Source organism: Toxotes jaculatrix, chromosome 24, assembly GCF_017976425.1.
Source record: "Toxotes jaculatrix isolate fToxJac2 chromosome 24, fToxJac2.pri, whole genome shotgun sequence".
NCBI classification, from domain to species: domain Eukaryota; kingdom Metazoa; phylum Chordata; class Actinopteri; family Toxotidae; genus Toxotes; species Toxotes jaculatrix.
This window is the reverse complement of record NC_054417.1, coordinates 7,672,690-7,694,774: the sequence shown is the minus strand read 5'-3', so window position 1 is coordinate 7,694,774 and position 22,085 is coordinate 7,672,690. Positions and strand designations below refer to the sequence as shown.

At 40.5% G+C, this 22,085-nt stretch overlaps 2 protein-coding genes across 6 annotated transcripts in view; one reads left to right on the top strand and one right to left on the bottom strand.

The window, feature by feature from the left end:
• Nucleotides 1–13,756, bottom strand: part of LOC121177815 (inositol polyphosphate-4-phosphatase type I A-like) — a 35,052-nt gene extending 21,296 nt beyond the window's left edge. For 4 of the 5 annotated variants that reach the window (XM_041032160.1, XM_041032163.1, XM_041032162.1 and 1 more), the window contains exons 1-5: nucleotides 13,640–13,756; nucleotides 6,539–6,625; nucleotides 1,312–1,549; nucleotides 639–683; nucleotides 120–238 (exon numbers count right to left, since the gene is read on the bottom strand). In XM_041032160.1, the coding sequence (XP_040888094.1) occupies nucleotides 120–238; nucleotides 639–683; nucleotides 1,312–1,417 (270 nt within the window). In that variant the 5' untranslated portion in view covers nucleotides 1,418–1,549; nucleotides 6,539–6,625; nucleotides 13,640–13,756. Of the gene's footprint in view, nucleotides 1–119; nucleotides 239–638; nucleotides 684–1,311; nucleotides 1,550–6,538; nucleotides 6,626–7,793; nucleotides 7,813–13,639 lie in introns of those variants that run through there. The other variant, XM_041032161.1, reaches the window with a different exon arrangement.
• A 1,241-nt stretch (nucleotides 13,757–14,997) lies between these two features.
• On the top strand, nucleotides 14,998–21,864 carry LOC121178240 (sodium/hydrogen exchanger 2-like). Its single transcript, XM_041032801.1, has 13 exons — nucleotides 14,998–15,286; nucleotides 15,437–15,762; nucleotides 16,582–16,719; nucleotides 17,296–17,546; nucleotides 18,285–18,502; nucleotides 18,642–18,841; nucleotides 19,054–19,143; nucleotides 19,228–19,298; nucleotides 19,526–19,693; nucleotides 20,142–20,256; nucleotides 20,504–20,620; nucleotides 20,710–20,803; nucleotides 20,947–21,864. Exons 1-13 carry the CDS (start codon nucleotides 14,998–15,000, stop codon nucleotides 21,351–21,353), a joined length of 2,484 nt encoding a protein of 827 aa, XP_040888735.1. The 3' UTR covers nucleotides 21,354–21,864.
• Nucleotides 21,865–22,085: the final 221 nt, after the last annotated feature.

Here is a 22,085-nt window from a genome sequence, read left to right as displayed (position 1 = left end):
CTGAACAATTTGATAAAATCCCTTAAAAATACGTGAGATTATGGAAGCTTGAAATGCTTTAGCTTCCATTTCACTGTGACTTTAAAACAGAGGGTGACTGGGAGCAGAAAGAGTCTGACCTCTATGACTTCAGTCTGGGCGTGTTTGGTCCAGAAGGCCTGTGGTGGTGTCGTGCAGCTCACTGCTACAAAGCTGTTGGGTTTTCGATCCAAAGCAGGAGTCACCAGGTCTGTGCAGGCTGGAGGACAACACACACGCAGTTATACAGTCAATACTGAGAGAGCCCAGAGGCATTCAAATAGGTTATCTGAAACCCGTCCAGCAGTTTTGGAAGAACTCAAACTGACTTGCAAAAAAAAAAGTAATAAACTTGATCCCTAAAACCACCAACACAGACAAATGCCAGACTGCCTTAATAATTACACTGACTGCCTTGTGACTAGACGATCATAATTTTGCTTATTACTGTCCCCATGCAGCTAAAATCCCAGCAACTTTTCCATAGCTATCCTTTAATTATTTTAACTTTTAAAAAATAAACTTTTAAAATTACAGATATTGCTAAATTGAGTCCAAGTTACTCGGGATGGCAGCATCAGTTAAAAGCCTAAACTGTTGTGGAAGCGCGTGTTACTCACCCACGCTGAACTCCAGCACAGGTTCATCTGGGTCCTGACTATTTCCTGGAAAACAATCAACAAGTCACCATTAGTTTTCAAAAAAACAGCCTATGAAGCCTCAAGTAACAGTAATATCAACTGGCTCTCAGTGTGATACGTTGACAGATGAAGAGCAGCCCTCAGGCCTCATTATCGCTGGCTTCAGTGGCTGTAGAGGCTATTGGCTCCCACACAAGTGTAATACACTGCCAACACAAAGTGTGTATGCGTGTGTGTGAAAGAGAGAGAGAGAGAGGGTGCTGATCAGTAAGTGTGCAATTTTAGTTTCAGTGGTGCTGCAAGAGGCCAACATTAATGCCAGGCTATGTTTATATCTGGTAGTTCCTGTATGTGTCAAATTACTAAATTCATTTGAAAGTATGTATATTATTTTTGTGCATTTCTTCTTTTAAAAATTTTCTGTTATGTCATTGTCAAACTGAATGTGTCCTTGTTTTCTGAATGTTTTTAGAACAAATGATTCATCATTTGATGAAAATATATATATTTTTAAACATCCTACTTTAAATTCAGCATGGATAACTTCAAACATTGACAATGCTTGACATTGTCAATGTTTTTTTTTCTGCCAGATTCTGTTTTACTTGACTTACTGTCATTAAACCTCTATCAGCATCAAACTCTGCCTTACCTGCGAGGGCCAGGCCGATCATCTCGTTGGACAGCTCGAACGTGTTGGCCCGGTACACGGACCATGGCCTCTGTGTCCGGGAGCCGCGCTCTCTGCCTCCCGCCATGTCTGTCCGGAAAGAGCAGGCGACGGCAGGAGGCCTGAACACACACCCTCACACACGCAGTCACACACTCCCATGTGATGTGCCCCTCTTTCTGCGTAAATCTACACCTGCTCCAGAAAGCAGTTGACCTCTCTAAATGGAGAGAAGAAGAAGAGAGCGTGGGGAGTTAGATAAATGAAAAACTTTATGTTTTGGGTGGTGGTATCTGCAACATGACAAGTTCTCAACAAGCAATCCTTCAACTGGGGAATGTATATGTTTGTCTAAGAGAATTAATGCTTGCTTCAGAAAGGTGTTTATTTGCATCTGTGTGTGTCATCCCACAAATTTGCATTTCATGTGCCTGTTCTTGCTCACTAGAAGAGCAAGTATCACCATATGTTGATGTTGCTAAGAGACTGTAGGTCTCTCATAAGGTCCTCTGCAGTTTTGTACTTTTTTCTCTTCCTCCTCATTCCCTTTGTTTGTCTTTTCTTGATGCCCATCTGTCTCCCCTTCAATGCCCCCCCCCCCCTTATTTTTTTTTTAAATTGGGTGTTTTTCACCTGAGGTCTGTTATCTGGCTCACATTACTGTTGTGTTCCCCAAATCTACAAGTTTTTTGCTCTATTTCTTCTGCCCATCTAAATCTTTTGGGATTTGTGTCCCTGAAGGTGAAACAAACTGTCCCACTCTTGCAGTCTCTCCTGCTTTCGTTTTGTCTCTCCTCTGTCCCATTTTGTTAAAGAGCAATTAGCCTATTTGCAGCAAAGCAGCAAGCGCAAGGGACGGTAGTGGACTCAAATGGAGAAGCACCGTGGTCTAGTTAGACAATACACGGCTGGAGATCTCTGTGGTCTATTTTGGTAGAATTGTGCTCTATTTACTTCAGAAAAATGTGTTTCAGTGATTCAGATTGAGGTCAAAGTTACACTGAACACAATTCTTTATATTTTCTTTAATATGCTCATCAACAGTCATGTTCCACCCACTGAGGATGATTTTTTCCTCATGTAATTTATAGAATATTTAAATTATTCAGCATAAAAAAACGAGCAGGTGAACCCTCAGTTTAAAGTTGTTTTTTTTTTCTGGGGGTCTGTTGAAACCAACTCTACATCTTTTACAAATAGGCCCACAGAGTGATCTCATTTTAACTGTGGTTCTGGGTTAATAGTTGGTGGCCTACTTCCTCATATACGGTATACAGCACTGATCTCCTGGCAGTGCCAGATATGCCCCACTTTGGACAGCTCAGATACACGTGCCCTACATCTGTCAAAGCAAACATCTGGAACACTACCTGAAGTCCTCTCTGGATGGGGGAAAATCTATGTGCACTTGAAATGCTTGTTCCTGCAGGTCTGCATGTGCCTCTTGTCTTTATGTCCAATCCATGACATTTAATTTTAAGTGGTAAAATCTTTCCATACATTTTAATCATGGAGCTCTTTTTTTATTTTATGTACTTTCTGGGATTATCTTGTCTTTGGATAATGGACACAGGAACAGGAGGATGAATAAGTAAGACAGAAAATGTTAAGACTGCAAGACAAGGTGAGCAGCACAGCTAAATATTTCTTGAGCAGGAGACATACCTGTCCTCTGTGGATGGAACATCGCGTTGTTTGTACAATTATTCAATATTAATGTCACAACATGAGCTTTGACGACGGGTTTAAAGGCAAAAACAAGCACATGTGTGCTGGGGCGAACACAGCCACCTCACAGAGCAAGCACTGTTGATATTTAAGCAGCATGTTCCTGCTAAAACAGTAGTGAACAATGAAAATTGTAAATATGCTGTCCTCATCGGCTTTTCAGATTGCACACAAGCAAAAGTAATGCTCATAAGAAAATTACCAGACTCAATATATCTCTGGTCTTTGTTCCTAAACCTAGAAAGAAATTTCCAGTCTCTCAGCCAACAGGAGTCACATTTTCCACTCCCAAAGCCAAAAAACACCATGGTTTGAGAGGGCTTAAGACATGTACTTGCTTCCAACTTTCCTTATCAAAAATGGGTTCCTACACATCATCCATTTCCAAGCCTCATACTTTTAATGGAAATTAGCTTCCTGATTTTATTTTAGGTGACCCAAAGAGCTGAAATCTATAAACGCACAACAGTGACGTCGAATACTTTTCTTTCTCAGTTTAACTTCACCATGCATCCTGAAAAAGACACGTCCACCTCACATTCTTTGCAAATCCATTTGTGCCGTGTGTGACAGACGGATTAACACCTCAATTCAATTAAGGGATTTGGCAGATCTGGAAATTCACTCTTTTGCCAAACCAGCACAAGGATGCCAAATAAAATAAAATTAAAAAATAAATAAATAAATAAATATATATATTAAATGAGCAGCAAAAATGAGGAAGTCAAACTCTGCTCCAAACCAATGGTTCAACAGAAATTTCACTGAGCATGAAAAGCTGCCGTGTAAGGAAGCTCCAAATTTAGCCTGCATAGCATGTTAGTTTGTGTAGGTTTGTGAGTCACATGAGTTGGGGCAGACACACACACACACACACACACACACACACACACACACACACACACACACACACACACACACACACACACACACACACACAGAAAAGCTCTACAGGGTTAGGGTTAGGTAAATCCGGGCCTTAGCTCCTGACACATAAAACCCCAATCCAGGATTGACAAAGTGGATTTCGGTTTGTTGGCGTTATAAACAGACCTAAAGATTCATTAACAACAAGACAAGTTTTCTGAATCTGTGCTCTGCTGTCACCAGCATAAGAACATGGGTTTCAACTTCAAGCTTTAACTGGTTACATCAGCGACACAGCTGTAATTTACAGTTACTGTCAAGTGATTTTGAGATTGCAAAATTAAACAGTATTTGTTTGGATTAACTTCTATGGACTAATGTAAAATTTGCCAATATTAAATTATTGACTTGAATATTTAATCTGCTGCAGTAGATCATGCAGTACAACTGAAGGCCACACACCAACACCTTGTATGGAAAATTGTTCTCAAGGTCAAGAACAAACTTTTAATCTTTTGAAGGTCATGACGAATGACTTGTTTAGGTTGGAGGAGAGTTTTTTTGGCCGTGTAAATCTGCAGCATGCTGTGAAATCAAATCTTTAAAAACAAGATCATTAAAAGCACAAAGGGAAACAAGATCCATGAAAGGTCATTCAATATAGTATGAAGATCTTACAGCGGGCTTTTAATAAATGGAAAAAAACATATTTTTCTTTTTGGAGGCAGTGAAGACAGGAGGCAGCTACAAATGGGTTTAAGTTTCTAAACCTGTTTGTTTGCTTCAACGCTCCCTATGGAAAAGACTGGCTGCATGTACGTCCATGTGTTCGAAGCTTCTGTCTTAGTTTCATCCACAGCCAAGAAAAGACAGATTGGGAGAAAGAGAGGCAGAGCAAAAGAGAGTGAGAGTCCAGTTGACCATACATGGTGAAACCCCATTTTCAAGCTTCCTCTCTGCCAAGAGACCTTTAACACACTGAAGACAAGGCATCACACCACACTTTTTTCTGTGCTTAAGCGTGTGAATGTATCCAGTCACTTTCTGTTCTCAGATAGATATCACGTTCTTCTGACAGCTATTGGTGCAATTATAATTTGCTTTTTGACATTTAACAATATTATAAAAATGTTAGAAGTAATGCATGGGGTTTTAGTGTAAACAAATACCAGTGTTTCTGCAACAGAGATAAAGGAATCATCACTTAACTGAGCTGCTACAAGGTTTGGTTCAGGGCTGCAACTAACTAACTTTCTGTGTTGATCAGTCCATTAATTGTTTGCTCTATTAAACGTCATAAAACAGTAAAAACAATCCAATCCAGTTTCCCAGAGTCCAGGACGACATCTTGAGATGTCATCCCCAGTGTTATTACAGACGTGTCTGAAAGAGCTGAGACGTTTAGTCCAGTGGTTATGGGTAATGGAGTTTGTTAAATGTTACTAAAAATATCAAATAGAAATAGAAAATTGAAATATTGAATAACTGTCCTTACCTAAACTTATAAGGTCACACAACTTACCATTTTAGGTTTTCTTACTTGTGGAACAAAGCCTGTAAGTTCTGATTTCACTTCAGCTTTCAGATTAAAAACAGGTTTACAGGAGAATTTACTTTTTGCTCAAAGTAGAAAAGGAATCTATTGTATGTTGGAACACAACACAAAGCAAACCATTTTGATTTTTTGCCCTTTCCTAACCTTTTGCCACCAACTGTTGTGCCTGCAGGACACTAACACTATGCAGAACTTTCAAGAACTTACACAAATACCAACCTTTAAAAGTCCAGGCACAATGCACAAGGAAGTTACATTGCATCCATGATCCTCAAGCTACGGTATAACGTTGTCAAGTTCAGACTAAGGATCTATTCATCAAGTTACTCAGCCTCATCCCTGCTATAAGCTCTATATCAGCTCTGATACAAAGACCTTGTCTGTTCATACCAACAAATCACTGCGTCCACTGTGCTCAGACTGACATGGCAAACGTGATGAAACTGTACAGCAGCTGTCTGACCTCTGTGTTCTTTATCTTTTCACGGCCAGATTAGAGAAACCCTCAATGACATGAGCGTCAAAATATGATCTCTCCTCCTGCATAACTGGTTTACAGAGCATCATGTTGTGATATGAAGAGATGATTCATCAAAACAGCCAGTATCTGATTACAGATCTGTCTCATGTTTCCAGCTTTCATGTATGAGCTATACTCGTTCAAATGAATGGATAACATTTTTTAAAAAGCAATGTAAGTTCATCAAGAAAATATTCAGTCATAGTATTAAAATGTCAGGATGTTATGTTTGCAATCTTGTCTCTTGTTAGCAGGATATTTCTAAAACTTGTTGATAAAATGTGGTGTAAAACCAGGCTCTAGACCAAGAAAGACATTTTTGTTCTGGATTCTGTAATTTTTACAACATTTTTTTGTGCAAAAGACAATTTTGACCATTTTTACTACTTTCTCATCTAAATGATTCAAACAAATCTTGCATTAGGTTTGGGTTTTTAAAATGTTAGCAACAGAGTAATTAGCTGGAGCCCTAGTAATATAACATTTTGAGGGTGTAAAGGGTGCAGGCTGGGTCGCAGGATCATTTTGTGCCTACTCACAGTCTATGGATGGGATGAAGGGAAGGAGGGAGCTTGTCCAGGTTCAGTGAGGACTATCGTCCAAACAGGGCAGCAGAAGTTCACAACCTGAAAAGACATGAAATGACAGGTTTTAAATTTGAATTCAAGTCTAGTTCATTTAAAGCTTGTTCATGCTTGTTTGTCCACATAATTTTATCTTTATAAGACTAAAATGGGGAATGAGCTGTGTTCACTGTGCAATAAAAATGGCTTGTTGCTCACTTTCTATCACAGTACCAAAATTTAAAAAACAGAAAAGACAGAACAGTTCTGTCAAACACAAATTTAACCCAATGTTGCTCAATTGGGTCAATAATACACACACACACACACACACACACACACACATTGCTCTGTGTGTGTGTGTGGACCCCCTGGGACCAGCATTAGAATAAAGCATGAATAATTTCTTTAGAGGGACAGAGCAGCTGTAGCCCTTTCACATGAAAATGAGCATTGCCCACACCCTAAAACACACACACACACACACACACACACACACACACACACACACAGCTATATTGAGTTTCTCCCCCTCACTCTCAGCCATGAGTCTCGCCACGCCACCAGCTATTTCTCATTTCTTTTCGAATTTAAGTTTGAAAACAATGACTCACAATCTTCAAAAATTACTGGCAAGAGTTTCCACGGCAGCCCTGCAAACACCACGACAGTTTCCTGACCTTGCATGACTAAACTTGACAATATTTATCACATAGAAATTTCTAATAAACCTCACCTCAAACAATTCAGATATTGACTCAGAAATAGTAAATGACACATTCTATGACAGAAGATTTTATCCTTACTGACTGGAAATAAAAACCTATGATATTGATGAGATATAAACCAAATAAAATATTGCTAATGCACAAAAAAAAAAAAAAAAAAAAAAAAATACAAGAAGGAGCAAAACATCTGGAAACATCTGTGAGCATACATAGAGAGTTCAGTTAGCAAACTAACATCACAACTAGGCTAAATTTGATCTTATGAGCAGCTGCTGTGACCGTCCCCTTTAGACTTCACTTGCTGTTACCATGGTAATCACGTGTCACTGAGTCAACCAGCATCGAAAGTCTTCAGGCGGACAATTTCAGTCAAACTAAGCTTAAACAGTCACAGACAAACAATGTGTAATGTTCCAGTATAAGCAAGACAAAGTGAGATCCTGCACAGCCCAATACTTTTTCACCTGATAACTGCTAAAGAAAAATGGAACAAGAGTACAAACCTCACTCAGTGTGTGCGTGTTTCTTGCTCAAGTTGGCATAACTTCCTGTTGTTTTTTTCAGGAAGTGTCTTAAAGGAGTCTAAACCTAAGTGTTAGCTCTCAAAAAGCCACTGGAACATCCTCACTCTCACAGTCCAAAACTGAAATTGGTCCCCATAAAGACAGAAGTACAAGCATAGACGCACACACACCACTCAGTTCCCCAATGAAGAGAAACTCTGCAGCCACCTTGTAAGAGTCACAATCGCTTTCACTATTGTTATGCAACAGATCATTTTACTTGAGTACAGTGAAAAATCATCTTGTTTAGGAGATCACTTAATAAAATGAGACATTAACTTCACACTAGGAACATAATTAGACATCTAATGAATAGATCACATTAAAAAAACGAAACATGAACTTTATTTTAAAAACCTGAAAACAAAAAAAAACCAATAACATAAAATGACACGAGAGGTGAGGATGTGCAGTTCTATCTGCTAAAGCGTTATCACTTAAAAAGGAATGTCACAAGCACAGCAAAAGCAAACGTGCAGGGTGCCATTCGATATGGGTGGACTTTCACACATTTAAATCACTTCCAGTGCAGCTGTAAGAGAGTCAGTGTGGGTTTAAACAACAGACGGGCCTACTCTGTTGCGGTGAAGTGACGCAGGAGGCAGAAAACAAAACAAAAAAAAAAAACAAGTTTGAAGAGTTTGCAGAGACGCTGAAAGCAGAAGTGAGGTGGCAGGCTCGAGTTACAAGTCTCTCTTTGACTGGCTCAGAGGAGAAACTGCAAGCATCAGTTCCCACAATATGAAGGAAGTAATCAATGAAGACTTGCTGATGAAGAACAAAAGGTTTAAGCCGCCGGTTCAAGACGGATTTGTTAGAACACAAGTCCCAAACGCTGTATCTCTCTCTCTCGCTTCCTTTTGGATGTATGGGAACAAAATCTCTTCCCTTTTGATAAAGTCAAAGATCTCACCAACGTACTTTTGTCTTTGAAGTTCCAAGCTGCATCTCTGCAAAGATGCTCACTCTGTGTTTTTATACTATGAGGATGGTTTGGTTGTTGTTTCTGTCCAGGGTTTTAATTATGAATCCTGAATCTCACACTGTTCGGTTTATTTCAAGGTGTCATCACTTGAAGGGTGAAATTATTAAACCTCACTTTCACGTGTTCTCCCTTAAATTAAATAAAAGATGATTTTATGGATTCCTGAGTTGCTCACCAAACAGACCACCATGACCTCATGTGGTCTGAATCATCAGAATCAAGAGACAGAGAGAAAGGAGAAAAAAACAAAACAAAACAAAACATGTGACTATGACCAATGAGTCACGTCCATGAAGTCACATAGTCTGATTAGAGACGACAGTAAGTGCAGGACAGGTTTCTCTCCAGTTGCTTAGGGATATGCTGTTTTGCTTTATGGGCTTGAAATCCTTCTCCTAAAACCTCAAACACAGAGAAACGCTGTTATATCAAATGACAAAATAAGCTTTTAAAAATGAAAGCAGTGAAAAATGCAGTGTAACAGGTCTGTTTCACATCTCTGTCCCTGGTTTGCATGAAAGGCCAGTGATCGAGTTTCAGCCACCTGTGCCACAGTGATGCTGTTTGCCAGGACGGACATTTGTCTGCCTCATTTGTCTGAGGCATCGTGTTTAACATCTCAGGGCTGCAGGGTGCTCTCACTAACAAGACACATGCAAAAAAAATAAATAAATAAAACCAACAACAACAAAACAGTATGAGCACATGCTCTTTAATTATGCAAGATGTTATCCCACTACAACTGTGCTGTTGTCTGGATGAGGCCCATATCTGCCCTGGCAAGCTGATCGGTTGGTGTGACACAGCCTTTTTGGGCACATGCAGTGTGGCTGAAATTCCCAGTCTTTGGTTTACATCTCAGATCAAAGGTCACGTGGAGAGAGCAGCTCCTAAATCAGACATAGTTCCCTTATGACCAGCAAAAAAAGAAAAATCAATAAGGCAAAGGGTTAAGAGGTGATAGCACCTTGATCATATTTGCAACAAAGGGACTTGCAAAGATAAGTGGATCAATCATTTAGTCGACTGAGAGAAAACTAATGGCCAACTACTCTGATGGTTGATTAATGGAAAATATCTGATGCTAACCAGATTCTAACCATGTTACCTGGGATGTTTGGCATGTTTCACTATTTTCTGACATTTTCTTAACCACACATTTAATTGATTCATTGAGAAAATACCCATCAGATAAATTGATTATTAAAATAATCATTAACTGCAGCCCTATTTTAAGCCACTCTGAAGGTACAATAACATTAATCTTCATTCATTTTCACATTCTCCCGGCTTATTAATTCTCCATCATTCACCTGCCTTTACACTGCACTGACAGTGTAACCTGCTGTAAACCATGGTATAAGTCCCTTTACTTAGAACCAATATTGCACTATAGCAGTGGCTGAGGTAGTGAAACCATCCTGTGTCTTCCATGTCTCAGCACAGCATCCTTTTGCAATTAAATGCTGCGTAAGTCCAACAAGTCGTACCACGACTGGTTAAAGACAACCGATTAGCATCATAGCATGATGGTGCAATTTCTCCCAAATGCCCACACACAGATCAGATGTCACTGTCACAGCACTAAACCAGAATCACACTGTCCAAATGTGTGCGTTTCAGGGTGATGCTGATAGCAGCCTGAGTTTACACACATACCCGAGGACGTCTGCTCCGCTCTGTCTGCTGCCGACGGATGTAAACAAACTCACGCTGCAGACGCCGTCACGAGGCAAAGAGACTGCAGCCAGCCCTCGCCCTCTCCTCTTCCTCGTGCGTTCCACCTCTCTCTCTCTCTCTCTCTGACAGCTCGCTGCTTCCCAAACATTCGAGCCAATTAACTCTTCCTCTGCCTGGTCTGCAGTAAAAACACTTCTTCCAGTAGGGATGTATTTATCCCTAGTGGAGGTTTCTCTTATATATAGCCTGCCCTTTTGGGGTGGACAAAATAATAAGACCTGTCACTATAACGAAATACAAAAGTGACCAAATTGGTTCAATCAACACTATAAAACTCTACAAAACAGCTTTAATGGGTAACCTTCACGAAAGGATGATTTACTGCAGGACGGTTGTGTTAGTTTTTTGTGTTTTACATATGTATGAATAGCTGTATACACTTTACAGACATCTGCGTTAAAAGTGCACTGATGCAACATCACATTTTTTTTTTTACAGGACTCAATCATCTGATGCCACAGATTTTTTTCTTTACAGTGTGGAGCTGACTTGTACACAGAAACCTTAGGGAGACAAATCACGTTTTTTGCCATGCTCCATGTGGTGGTCCCATCTTTGGCAGCACACACACAAACACACACACACACACACACACACACACACACACACACACACACACACACACACACTGGTTTCACTCTTCTTTTTGATGCCTCTCCATTTTCCCCCGTGCTCATCAATAATTAAATGGACAGTTGCATGGGAGCTCCCGTCATCAGGAGACTGGTGTGTCTATGCACTGTTAGTCAGAGCACCACAGCTGAATACATGCACACGAGGTGTGTGCATCTGTGTGAGACACTGGAGAAAATGGAGTTGTGAGTAAAAAGGCATCAAACTCAAACACACACAACATCCCTCTGAGTGTGTGTTAACATATGGGCTTACAATGTAAAAGCCTAACAATGTTTATGTCCAATGTCCATCCGCCTGAGTCTCCACATTATGTAAGCTATATGCTTCTCCACATCCACCTATAAAAAAGAGACGGGCAATAAGATGCAGCAAGAGGCTAACATCTGTCGCTAACTCCGTACGTGTGATATGTCGCATGAAGAAGAGCAAGAAAAGCAGAAACAGAGGAAGACACAGATGACGATGAATCAACAGGCTTCTGCTCGACCCTCTGGAGCTGAGTGGGAGAGTTTGATGAGTCACCACACACAAACACACACACACAAATATGATGGACATAGAGGAAAACACTGGACGTGTGATTTCAAATCAAATTCCAACTGATCAATGTGGATCAGACAGTGTCAGCGGCCTGTTTTACTAAATTCTGCCACTAAATATGGTTCGCCTCACATCTGAAACCTGTTCAGACAAACCAAATGACAACCAAAGTTACTGGAAATCAAACAATTAGCTGATTAATCCATAAAACAACAGACAGATTACAGATTCCAACTTCTCAAATGTGATTTGTTGGTTTTCTTTGTAATCAGTAATAGTAAACTGAACATTTTCTGTTTTGGTTTACATCTCAGATTTTTAGACATGTTAGAGTTGCAACTATCAGCTGCCTTGTACATCCTGAACGTCCTCACACCATGATAAGACTATTGTTGTGAGGGTAGAAAAAGCCTCTTAAACATTCCCCTCATCTCTCAAAGTGCCAGTTCCCACATCAAATCAGTTTTGAGAATTTCCCCTGCTGCAAACCTGGCTGCTAAAATCATCCTGTATTTAAACCTACGAGACTGCTGTTTGGGCTGGGGAGACAGAGAGTGACAAACAATGATTTACATGTAAATGCAGGAGGAAGTGGAAATAGTGGGGTTTTCCAAGACTACAGGGAGAAAAAACAGCACAGGAAAAAAGTAGCTTTGGATGGTATAAGGCAAAGATGCAGAACTTCAAACTAAAGGTTTGGGTGAGTGCACCCTTTCTGACAGATATTAAATTTCTCTACAAAATCTCTAAATGTCTAAAAACAGATCTTTGTCTTGTCTTTGGTTGGTACAGTTTGAATTATTGTTGACTATGTTATCTATTAGATAAACAGTATAAAACACAAAGTAACTTGGTTTAACTTTGCAGAGTCATAGCTTCATATCTCATACCATAAAAAAATGGAGCAAACATCATAAAGTTGGTTTCCCAGCAGCAGAACAAAGGCAAAGCTTTACAACACTGAAGCTATCCTCAGTGTCATTATTTAAAATTTGGTTATACACAAAACCTGAAGGCCTCATTTTCAAACAGGTCACTCTCCTCCGCGTAAAGAGCATCATCAGCTCTTAGAAGTCAGTGTCCAGCTGACCTTGACTCCTGCACAGCGAAACTCAAAACCAGCCGTGGCCAACAGAAAGACTGCAGTGAACTGTGTGGACAACATGCAAACTCACACTCACACACACACACTCAGCACATGTGTACTGCCACAGTCAGCATCCAGACAGGACATGCTGCACATACACACACACACATATATACTCACAGCAAAAGCAGTGCACTCACACATTACACTGCAAAATGACCAAAACACAAAGTGTGTTTTGATGTGTGTGTGTGTTTCACAGGAAGATCTGTGGGTGCAACATCATTTGCAAGCCCAGCTATTACACAGCAATTACAGCTGTGTGTCTGAATTCACACACAGGCTCGGAGGAAAATGCACCGTTTCCTAAGTTACGTAATACCAGTGGCAGCGGTGTTTCTCAGGCTGTGACCCGGCTGCCACACTTAAGAAGCCCCTTGCACATTTTAATATGTGTGATCACTGAAATTATATGACACATTACCCCAATTATAACCAACATTCCGCCCGTTTAAGTGCGCTGTCTGTCCTTGTTGCTGACCCCCCACGTCCTGTCATGGATCGGCGTTAGTCTCATGTAATCAAATGCTATATTTTCCTTCCTGTTTTTTAAGTCATGGGACAATAATATGAGACGACCCTGTCTTGCTTACCAATACACTCAACTCGCTTCCGTTTCCAAACTTATCGCTAGATAAACACTGACAAAGCCGCAGCCGTTAGCTCACTTCAGCGCATAAACCCGTCATTATGCTGCGCCATTTGAATTAAAATCCACTGTAAGTAACCACGACTTACCAATTCAGTGTTGTGTGGTGATAAAATATCCGTTTAATTAATAAAAAAAAAAATCACACAGCTGTGAGGAGTGTCTTCAAACTGCCGCACTGTTTCAGACTCTATCACACTCTGCCGTAGCCGCAGCAGCGGCTGCCGCTGGCCAAGCCCCTCCAGCGTATCACGCCGGTTGCGTCATCACGCCGGCTATTACGCAGCTTACGCAGATTTTTGTTTTTAAACAATGAAAAAATGAAAATAAATATTACGTAACTACAGAAAACAAGAACAACAAACACACCCACTTCCACAGAACATACTATCAGTCCAGTACATTTAATACATTACTGATTACCCAGCAAAATAAAGTCGTTAAAATCAGTATCACCAGGATTACAAAGCTTTGTACACATTAATGCACCAGTAGTTTTTTTTCTGCATAACACAATACTTTTAATTTTACTACTAGTTTTAGTTTTTGACCCCCATAATGCAAATTATTGCAATCCGTTGTCCTGCCTGAAATCAAACTATGCTTAACAGTTAACTCAAATCTCATACAGACTTACTAACAGTAAAGCTGCTGCCTCTGTATTTCCACTACACCCCACTATACCCTTCTAGTAGAGCCACTACCATCATTACTGTTTCCACCACAACTGCTACTCCTGTTACCAAACACACAACATGTAAACCTGACCTAGGCACAGGTCTATTTGTGCTTGACCTGACATCATGTGGAAACTGGATGCCACAGTGCCAGTGTTAAATTGCCTTCTACCGCCATCATGTGGAAACTACATGGTATTGCAGGTTTTAACCTGCAGCTCCAGCTTTGAACACCCTAACCTAAGTCACACCCATAAACCTGTCTGTGTTTATGATTAATTTGAATACTGATTTATACCAAACCAGAGTAGCGGGTGAATTTGACCAATGGAAACTTTGCAACAACATTGTCTAGCTGTTTTCTTTTCATGTCATTTAGGACATGTAGTCCTAAGGGGCTCCACCCATTAAGCAAAGCACATTTGACAAGCAGGTTCAGCGACACTTGAAACCAGAATTGTGTTGTGGCTCAGACCAATTCCTGTTAAGACTGTTTAGAAGGAGGTCTTCGTTTCTTCTATTTTATCAAACAAGAACTTCATTATGACATCTTTCTTCAGTTGAAACTGGACATGGACAGGAGTAAGAGAGTTAAGGTTTATAGGACTAACTAAATGTTAGTTCTAATTTTTAAATTAAAATACTTTTTTTTATTTGCAACAACCTACTGAAGGTTCACAAAAGACATTTTTTCAATGCTTTGTGGCTCATATTTTGAGTGTTGTATATCTCACATTGGAATAACTTGAGACCTGTGCTGGCTGGTGGAAATGGGGACCTCGATTTTATCTGAAGTCTGGACTCAAAGAGGAGTTTTTTGCATGCTTTTGCTCCTCTTGCTCTGCTGCTTTAGTGGGAAATGTGAGCCTCAGGAATCAAAACCTTCAACGCCAGCTAACGTCCCCACTGTGAAACCTCTCCACAACCAAATCAATGCACCTCAGGCCTTCCCAGAAGAAGAGAGGGCCAGCCTCCCTGTGTTTACTATGGACTACCCCCGGATTCAGGTCCCCTTTGAGTTTACTCTGTGGGTACTGCTGGCCTCCTTTGCCAAAATTGGTATGTATGGATGAACCACCATGTTTAGGTTTACATTTGTGCAGTAACAGGGTTTGTATAAGGATTTGCAACCAGAACAGTTGCAGCAATATTACTTAAGATAACAGCACATGAGATTGGAGTCCAATCTTCTCATTGTCCTCTCTCCAGGTTTCCACATTTACCATAAAATCACCATTTGGATCCCAGAGTCCTGTCTCCTGATCACAATTGGCCTCATCGTCGGTGCCATCATGCACTCCGTCAAAGAGGAACCCCCCGCTGTGCTCAGCTCCAATGTCTTCTTCCTCTACATGCTCCCACCCATCGTCCTCGACAGTGGTTACTTTATGCCCACAAGGCCATTTTTTGAAAACATTGGCACGGTGCTGTGGTACGCCGTGGTGGGAACTCTGTGGAACAGTATTGGCATTGGGCTTTCTCTGTTCGCCATTTGCCAGTTTGAAGTGTTTGGAGTGCAAGATATCAACCTGCAGGTCAGTTAAAGTCACAGGAAAGACAGGGAGGTGTGTATCACACCAATCATAGATTAAAACTGACACAGTAAGAAAGTGGCTTCTTCTGATTGAAAGATCAAAAGTGATATCTATGTGTATGGCTCAATGCAAGTGATATTTACACATGTGATTATGACATTTTACTCTAAAGCTGATCTTTTATTTTGATACTTGGACCCATACATGGTCTGTAATATTTGTAAAAGTGGCACTATTGTAATGTCATGTGTGGCCACAGTTCCCATTCTTTTTGGCTCAAGACTGTTTAAAACAAGACAATGTCTACCTTGCAACTAATCATCACGTCTATGGGCCTGTGACTCCTTAAACAAAGAGTAATTTTTCCTTGTTTAACTTGAATAATTTAAACAGTGAACACATAAAATTGTTCAAACATTAGAGCAAAGTCTGGAAAAGTAAACCTTATTTTTTGGCTTCTCTATACTGTGAACCACCCCTGTGATTTGGGACTCACAATTCAGGCAAACTCACTACAATCTCACCCTAAGATTAATTTAGTAGCTGCTCTGGAGCTTTTAATCATATCACATGTTGCACTATGTCACATGATTGAAAACTGCTGTGTCAAAGGTGAAGCTCAGCTTTTAAGCAAACATCTACAATTCAAAGACAACTGGGCATTCTCCATCTGCTGATGATGATCATGTGATGCAATTCTACAATAAATTTACTTTACTGCAGCAGCTACTAAGTGTTAAGTGATGGACTGAGCCTAAATGACTTTTGTCATTTAGGCAGACAGACTGAACTTCATGTGTTTCTTAACTCACTTCACAGGAGAACTTGCTGTTTGCCTCCATCATTTCAGCCGTGGACCCAGTGGCTGCTCTGAATGTGTTTGAGGACATTGGAGTCAATGAACAGATTTACATAGTCATATTTGGAGAGGGCCTCTTCAACGATGCTGTCACTGTGGTGAGTAGCTACTGGGGATATGTGTTTTCTTTTTTGCTTGTGTGTGAGCCAAGCAAACCTACCTCAAAATACAATAAACAAAGCTTATTAATAAGAGATTTGATTTTCTGGGCTGCAATCTGAGCCGTGTTTTTTTGCTTATATTTGTTTACGGCAAATGCTGTCTGCAGTACCCACTGGGGTCTGCTAATGCCCAGTATAACATTATATCAGTGAATTACTCTTTTCTTACCACTGCTTCAGCAAAAAGCAGCTGGTGTTCTGTGCATTTGTGAATAACCTGCCACGCCTGGGGGGATGACAGAGACTGGATCTGTGTGCCCCTGCAGTTCTCCCCTCAGTCTTGTTTGGCCAGTTCCTCATTGTTAAACGAGGCTATCAACCATAATCAGCCCGCCTTTGCTTTGAGTCTTGACTGAGTAGTTTAACTTGCTTGACAACAACTAGCTGAGATCTCCAGTTTACTGTTAGTGTATTTGTGTGTTATTTAGTGTGAAAAGAATGCCCTAATGGAAACCCTATACACAACAGCTGACTTCTCCTCTGTATTCTGTCTTTGTCTCTCCCTCTCCTCAGGTGCTTTACAGCATGTTTGCCTTTTTGGCAGACTTACCCATTGTTGAATCCAGTGATGTGTTTTTGGGAGTGGCCAGGTTCTTCGTGGTGGGGTTTGGGGGTGTCCTTTTTGGCCTTCTTTTCGGATTCGTGGCTGCTTTCACCACACGTTTCACCCACAACGTCCGTCAGATCGAGCCCCTCTTCGTCTTCATGTACAGCTACCTGGCGTATCTGGTAGCTGAGCTGTTTGCAATCTCCAGCGTCTTGGCGTGAGTGTAAACAAACAAACACAGGTTAATCTACACAGATGAGTGAGACAATACTCACAAACCAGCATCTAACACAGACACAGACAGTGATGCAAGAAGTATTCAAACCCTTTACTTGAGTAAGAGTATCAATATCAAAAATCTCCATCTTAGTTATTGACAACATATTTTCTTGTTTTACAGTTGTTATATTTAAGAAAAAATATTTGAAATATTTGAATTTGATGCAACTGATCCAAACATTACAGCCATGAGGGTATCTATTCAGCTTCTCTAAATACCAAGGAAATATGCTTCATTGCTTTCTTTCCTACCTCCTTTAGGTTAGGAAATATGTTCTTCACTATAGAAAGTGAGATAATGGTTCCCTGGCATGTCTGTAGTTTCATGTTGTGTAACTTGTACAAACCTGCTCCTCCACATACTTATCCGCCCCCTGAGTGTGAGGCAAGCTCAAACTGACATGTGTGGCATCATGTAACATAGGTGTGATTCACTTACACAAGGGTGTAACAAAGTGTTGGTGAAAAAGTATGTGACAAAATCATGAGTGTGTCTAAAAATAAAAGAGTAGAGAAGAAACGCAAACTGTCCAGCTGAGATAATGAAACAGAGGTCTCAGATACACAAAGAATAAACATTATTATTCAATATATCCAGATTCTGAGATCCTTCACTTTGACTGGACAATCAAAATTGCATTCAGTCACACACTTGTGTTGTTTTTCCTCCATGCAGCATTATAACATGTGCCATAACCATGAAGTACTACGTGGAGGAGAATGTATCTCAGAGATCCTGCACCACCATTCGCCATGTTGTGAAGATGCTGTCCACCGTCTCTGAAACCCTCATCTTCTTCTTCCTGGGTGTTGTTACAATAACAAGTGAACATGAGTGGAACTGGGCCTACATCCTGTTTACCCTGCTCTTTGCCTTCATCTGGAGAGGACTTGGTGAGAGGCTCAATATATATGGAAGATAGCAGGAGGGGAAAAAGCTCTTTCCTCCCCTGTTTAAAGCAGACACTTTTAATTTTCAAGACGTTGATCATTCTAACAGGTTTATGAAACTGATGTCTCTTTTGTCCTGCAGGAATTCTGGTGTTGACTCAGATCATCAATCCGTTCCGCACCATCCAGTTCACTTTCAAGGACCAGTTTGGACTCGCCTATGGAGGCCTGCGAGGGGCAATCTGCTTCGCCCTGGTCTTCACATTGCCCAGTAACATCAACAGAAGGAACCTGTTTGTCACGGCTTCAATCGCCATCATTATTTTTACTGTTTTTATACAGGTGGGCTTTGTCCTACAAATTGAAGTACAATATACGTGTTGCCTTTTTATATATGTATTTAAGTAAATGAAAAACACACGTTAAAAGGATACTAATTTGGCTTAGACAGTTTATATCTATACATTCTCAACAAAAGGCATTTTAAAGACAACCACTCTGACCCCTTTTACAAGAAATAAAATCTTGTGTTTTTTATTCTGCCTTCTTTCCAGGGCATCAGCATCCGTCCCATACTAGAGTATTTAAACATCAGGAAGACCAACAAAGACCTGAACACCATCAATGTGGAGATTCACACCAGGGTAAGTATCATCTGTTGCTGTTTTGTCAAATTTACTGATTTTAACTTAATTTTTAATGGACTGTGAATATATGTGTTTTGTCAGGTGATGGAGCATGTTGTTTGTGGTATTGAGGACCTGTGTGGACAGTGGAGTCACTATTACTGGAAAGACAAGTAGGAGCTATGTCACTGTCTATGTGATCATGTATTTTAATGCAATTGGATTGAAAGTACAACAAGTTCTCATTTATAGAACAGTTTCTTGTTATCTCTTCTCCTTTAATGTGAACCAGTTGGTCTCATCCTGCAGATTAAGACTTATTTCCTCATTCATTTAGATCAAGAAAGAGAATATAAAGCTTAATATGCTAATAATCTTTATTCATTTGTCTGTGTGCCAGGTTCAAGAAATTCAACGATCGTTTTTTGAGGCGCATCCTGCTTCGAGACAACAGGGCTGAGTCCAGTATTGTGTCTCTGTATAAGAAACTGGAGCTGCAGAATGCCATTGACTTACTGGACACACCTATGGGAGACATCAGTGCTGCGCCATCTATTGTTTCTCTACAGTAAGTTCAACAGACTGACTGGTTTTAGCCCTATTTATTAAAAATACTGTCTTTTTGCTGTCAAGTGGAAAAACATGGTAAAACATGTTTAAGAGTGATGTTAGTAAGTCATGAATAAATGTTTTTGACTCAGATACTCTGCAACCTAAAAGCTTCAACTGGCAACCCAAAAGTTAAAGTTATTTTTGCATTAACTCAGCTCCTCTGTTGATAAACAGGTAAAGTCTTTAAGTAAGACAACTGAAACTGTATCTGCTTAACAGTCAGCGCATCAGCTAAATGCATGAAGCCTTTATACTAAATCTAATTTATCTCCTGCTGATGATGCTGTTTTCCATCAGATGGCAAGCTCCTAACTGCAGCCAATTTTAATATCAATATTAATAATAAAGCATTATCTTTTATTAGTGTCTCTCCTTCACTGTTAATTGCTCTCATCTCCAATCAGTGATGAGAAGAAGATGGAGAAGGAGATGTCTCGACCCAAGAAGAAGTTCCTGGCAGCTGACGTGAGGAAAATGCACGACATCCTGTCAAAGAACATGTACAAGATCCGTCAGAAGGTACTGTCAACACCACAGCTGCAGAGATATGTTATTTTTAGAAGGAATAAGTTAGATTACACTTATTAGCAGGGTCAGTTCTTTGTTTTGAAAAATACAGACTTATTCTTAAAGGAGCAGTTATGAAGTCTGTTGTTGCCCTGGTTTTATCGGGTCCTGTCAGTGTAAATATTGATGTACATCCTAACATAGCTTTTTGTATTAAAAACAAGTCAGCTCATAACAAATATCTCTCACTGTATTCCAGACGATGGCATACACCAACAAGTACAATCTGCCCGACGAAAGCCGAACCAGGGAGATTCTGATCCGCCGCCATGCGAGCATCAGGCGGAGCCTTCGTGCAGGAAGTTTCCATGAGATGGTGGGTTTTTGCTTTTTGGCGAACATTAAAAATATGTTGCAACCTTTTTTTCCTCACCTGATCGACCTTCATTCTTCCTCCTCTGTCAGCCAGCACAGAATATCCCCAAGTCTCAGAAGTACTACTCCCTCCAACCTGGTGGAGATCTGGAGTCTGCCTTTGCCCTCAGAAGACGAAGTCACGGTGAGTTTATAGAAATCTGGTTTGTTTCTCTAGATGAATAAAACACAGAGAGATGACGTTTGGTGAAATTTGGTGATTAAAAGGTGACTAATCCAAATACTGTTTTAACTTAAAACTGTGTTCAATTACTGGTATTGTATTAGGTGGTGGTGAGGTGGACCGTCTCTCGGCTCGTCTCCAGTCCTCTGGTGTGTCGCTCCGCTCCTCGTCCCGCTCTCTAGTACCTATGAGGAGGTTGAACACCATCAAGGAGTCTGGAAGTGCAGGGGAGCAGTCAGCCACTTCTGCCTACCCACATGCTCCATCTCCTGGAGCACACAGGAGAGCACCAGTTCCTGCACCCAGGAGACGCAGTTCAGATTGGGCAGAAGGAGACGAAGACCTTGCTGACCTTGAACATCCAAGTGGAGGGGTGCAACCACTTCGTCCTCCCCAGCTACCACCACCTCGTGGCTGGTTACCCGAGAACCAGGATCCCAGAGAAAACGGGGCGGGAAATCCCTTACTTAGACACTCCTCACAGGGGCCTCGAGGATCAGGGAGATCATGATGAAGTGAGAAGGACACAGGAAAGTATTTCGGGTCTGGTGAAATGAGACATATACTGTAAACCTTTCCCGACGAAGTGGAGCTGCTCTGGAGGTTGAGTCCTTCTTTTTGGTTGATCAAAAAGGGGATAGTGTTAAAAGCCAAATGAACTAACTAAATAATTTACAAGCTTGAGCATCATAACACAAAGGAGCAATAACCCAGACTATGGACACTCTGCCTTATTACTTCCTCCTGAAATCTTTCTCTATGTCTGTAAAATAAAATCAGAAATGCTACAATGCAACACGTATTGCCGTGTTCTGCATGGTACATGTGTATTTGCACATACATAGACCTTTTTAATTTGTCAGTTTTTATATGTGTGCATGGGTATAATTGTGTGGAAGTCCTGAAGGTCAATAGTTTAAATGACTGTAATATTTAAAATAAGTATACAGTAAATTGTTTACTAGTAGTATTTTTATTTAAACACTGTACTGTGATTTTAATGACTAAATGTAGCCAGTGTATGAAAATAAATGCAACAAACCTAGACCCTGTTCTTTATCTTAATGTTGCCTTCCCATCTGTGCAATACACAGAAGTATAACATTAGCTCTGCATGATCTCCATTGTCTTCTAGTAAAAATAGCACAGTTTTCCGCACTCCAAAGGCAACAACACAAAGGGATTAATGAGCGATTAGCTGAGCTGCCAATCAGTCGCACACAACAAGGCCGGCCTCATGGTC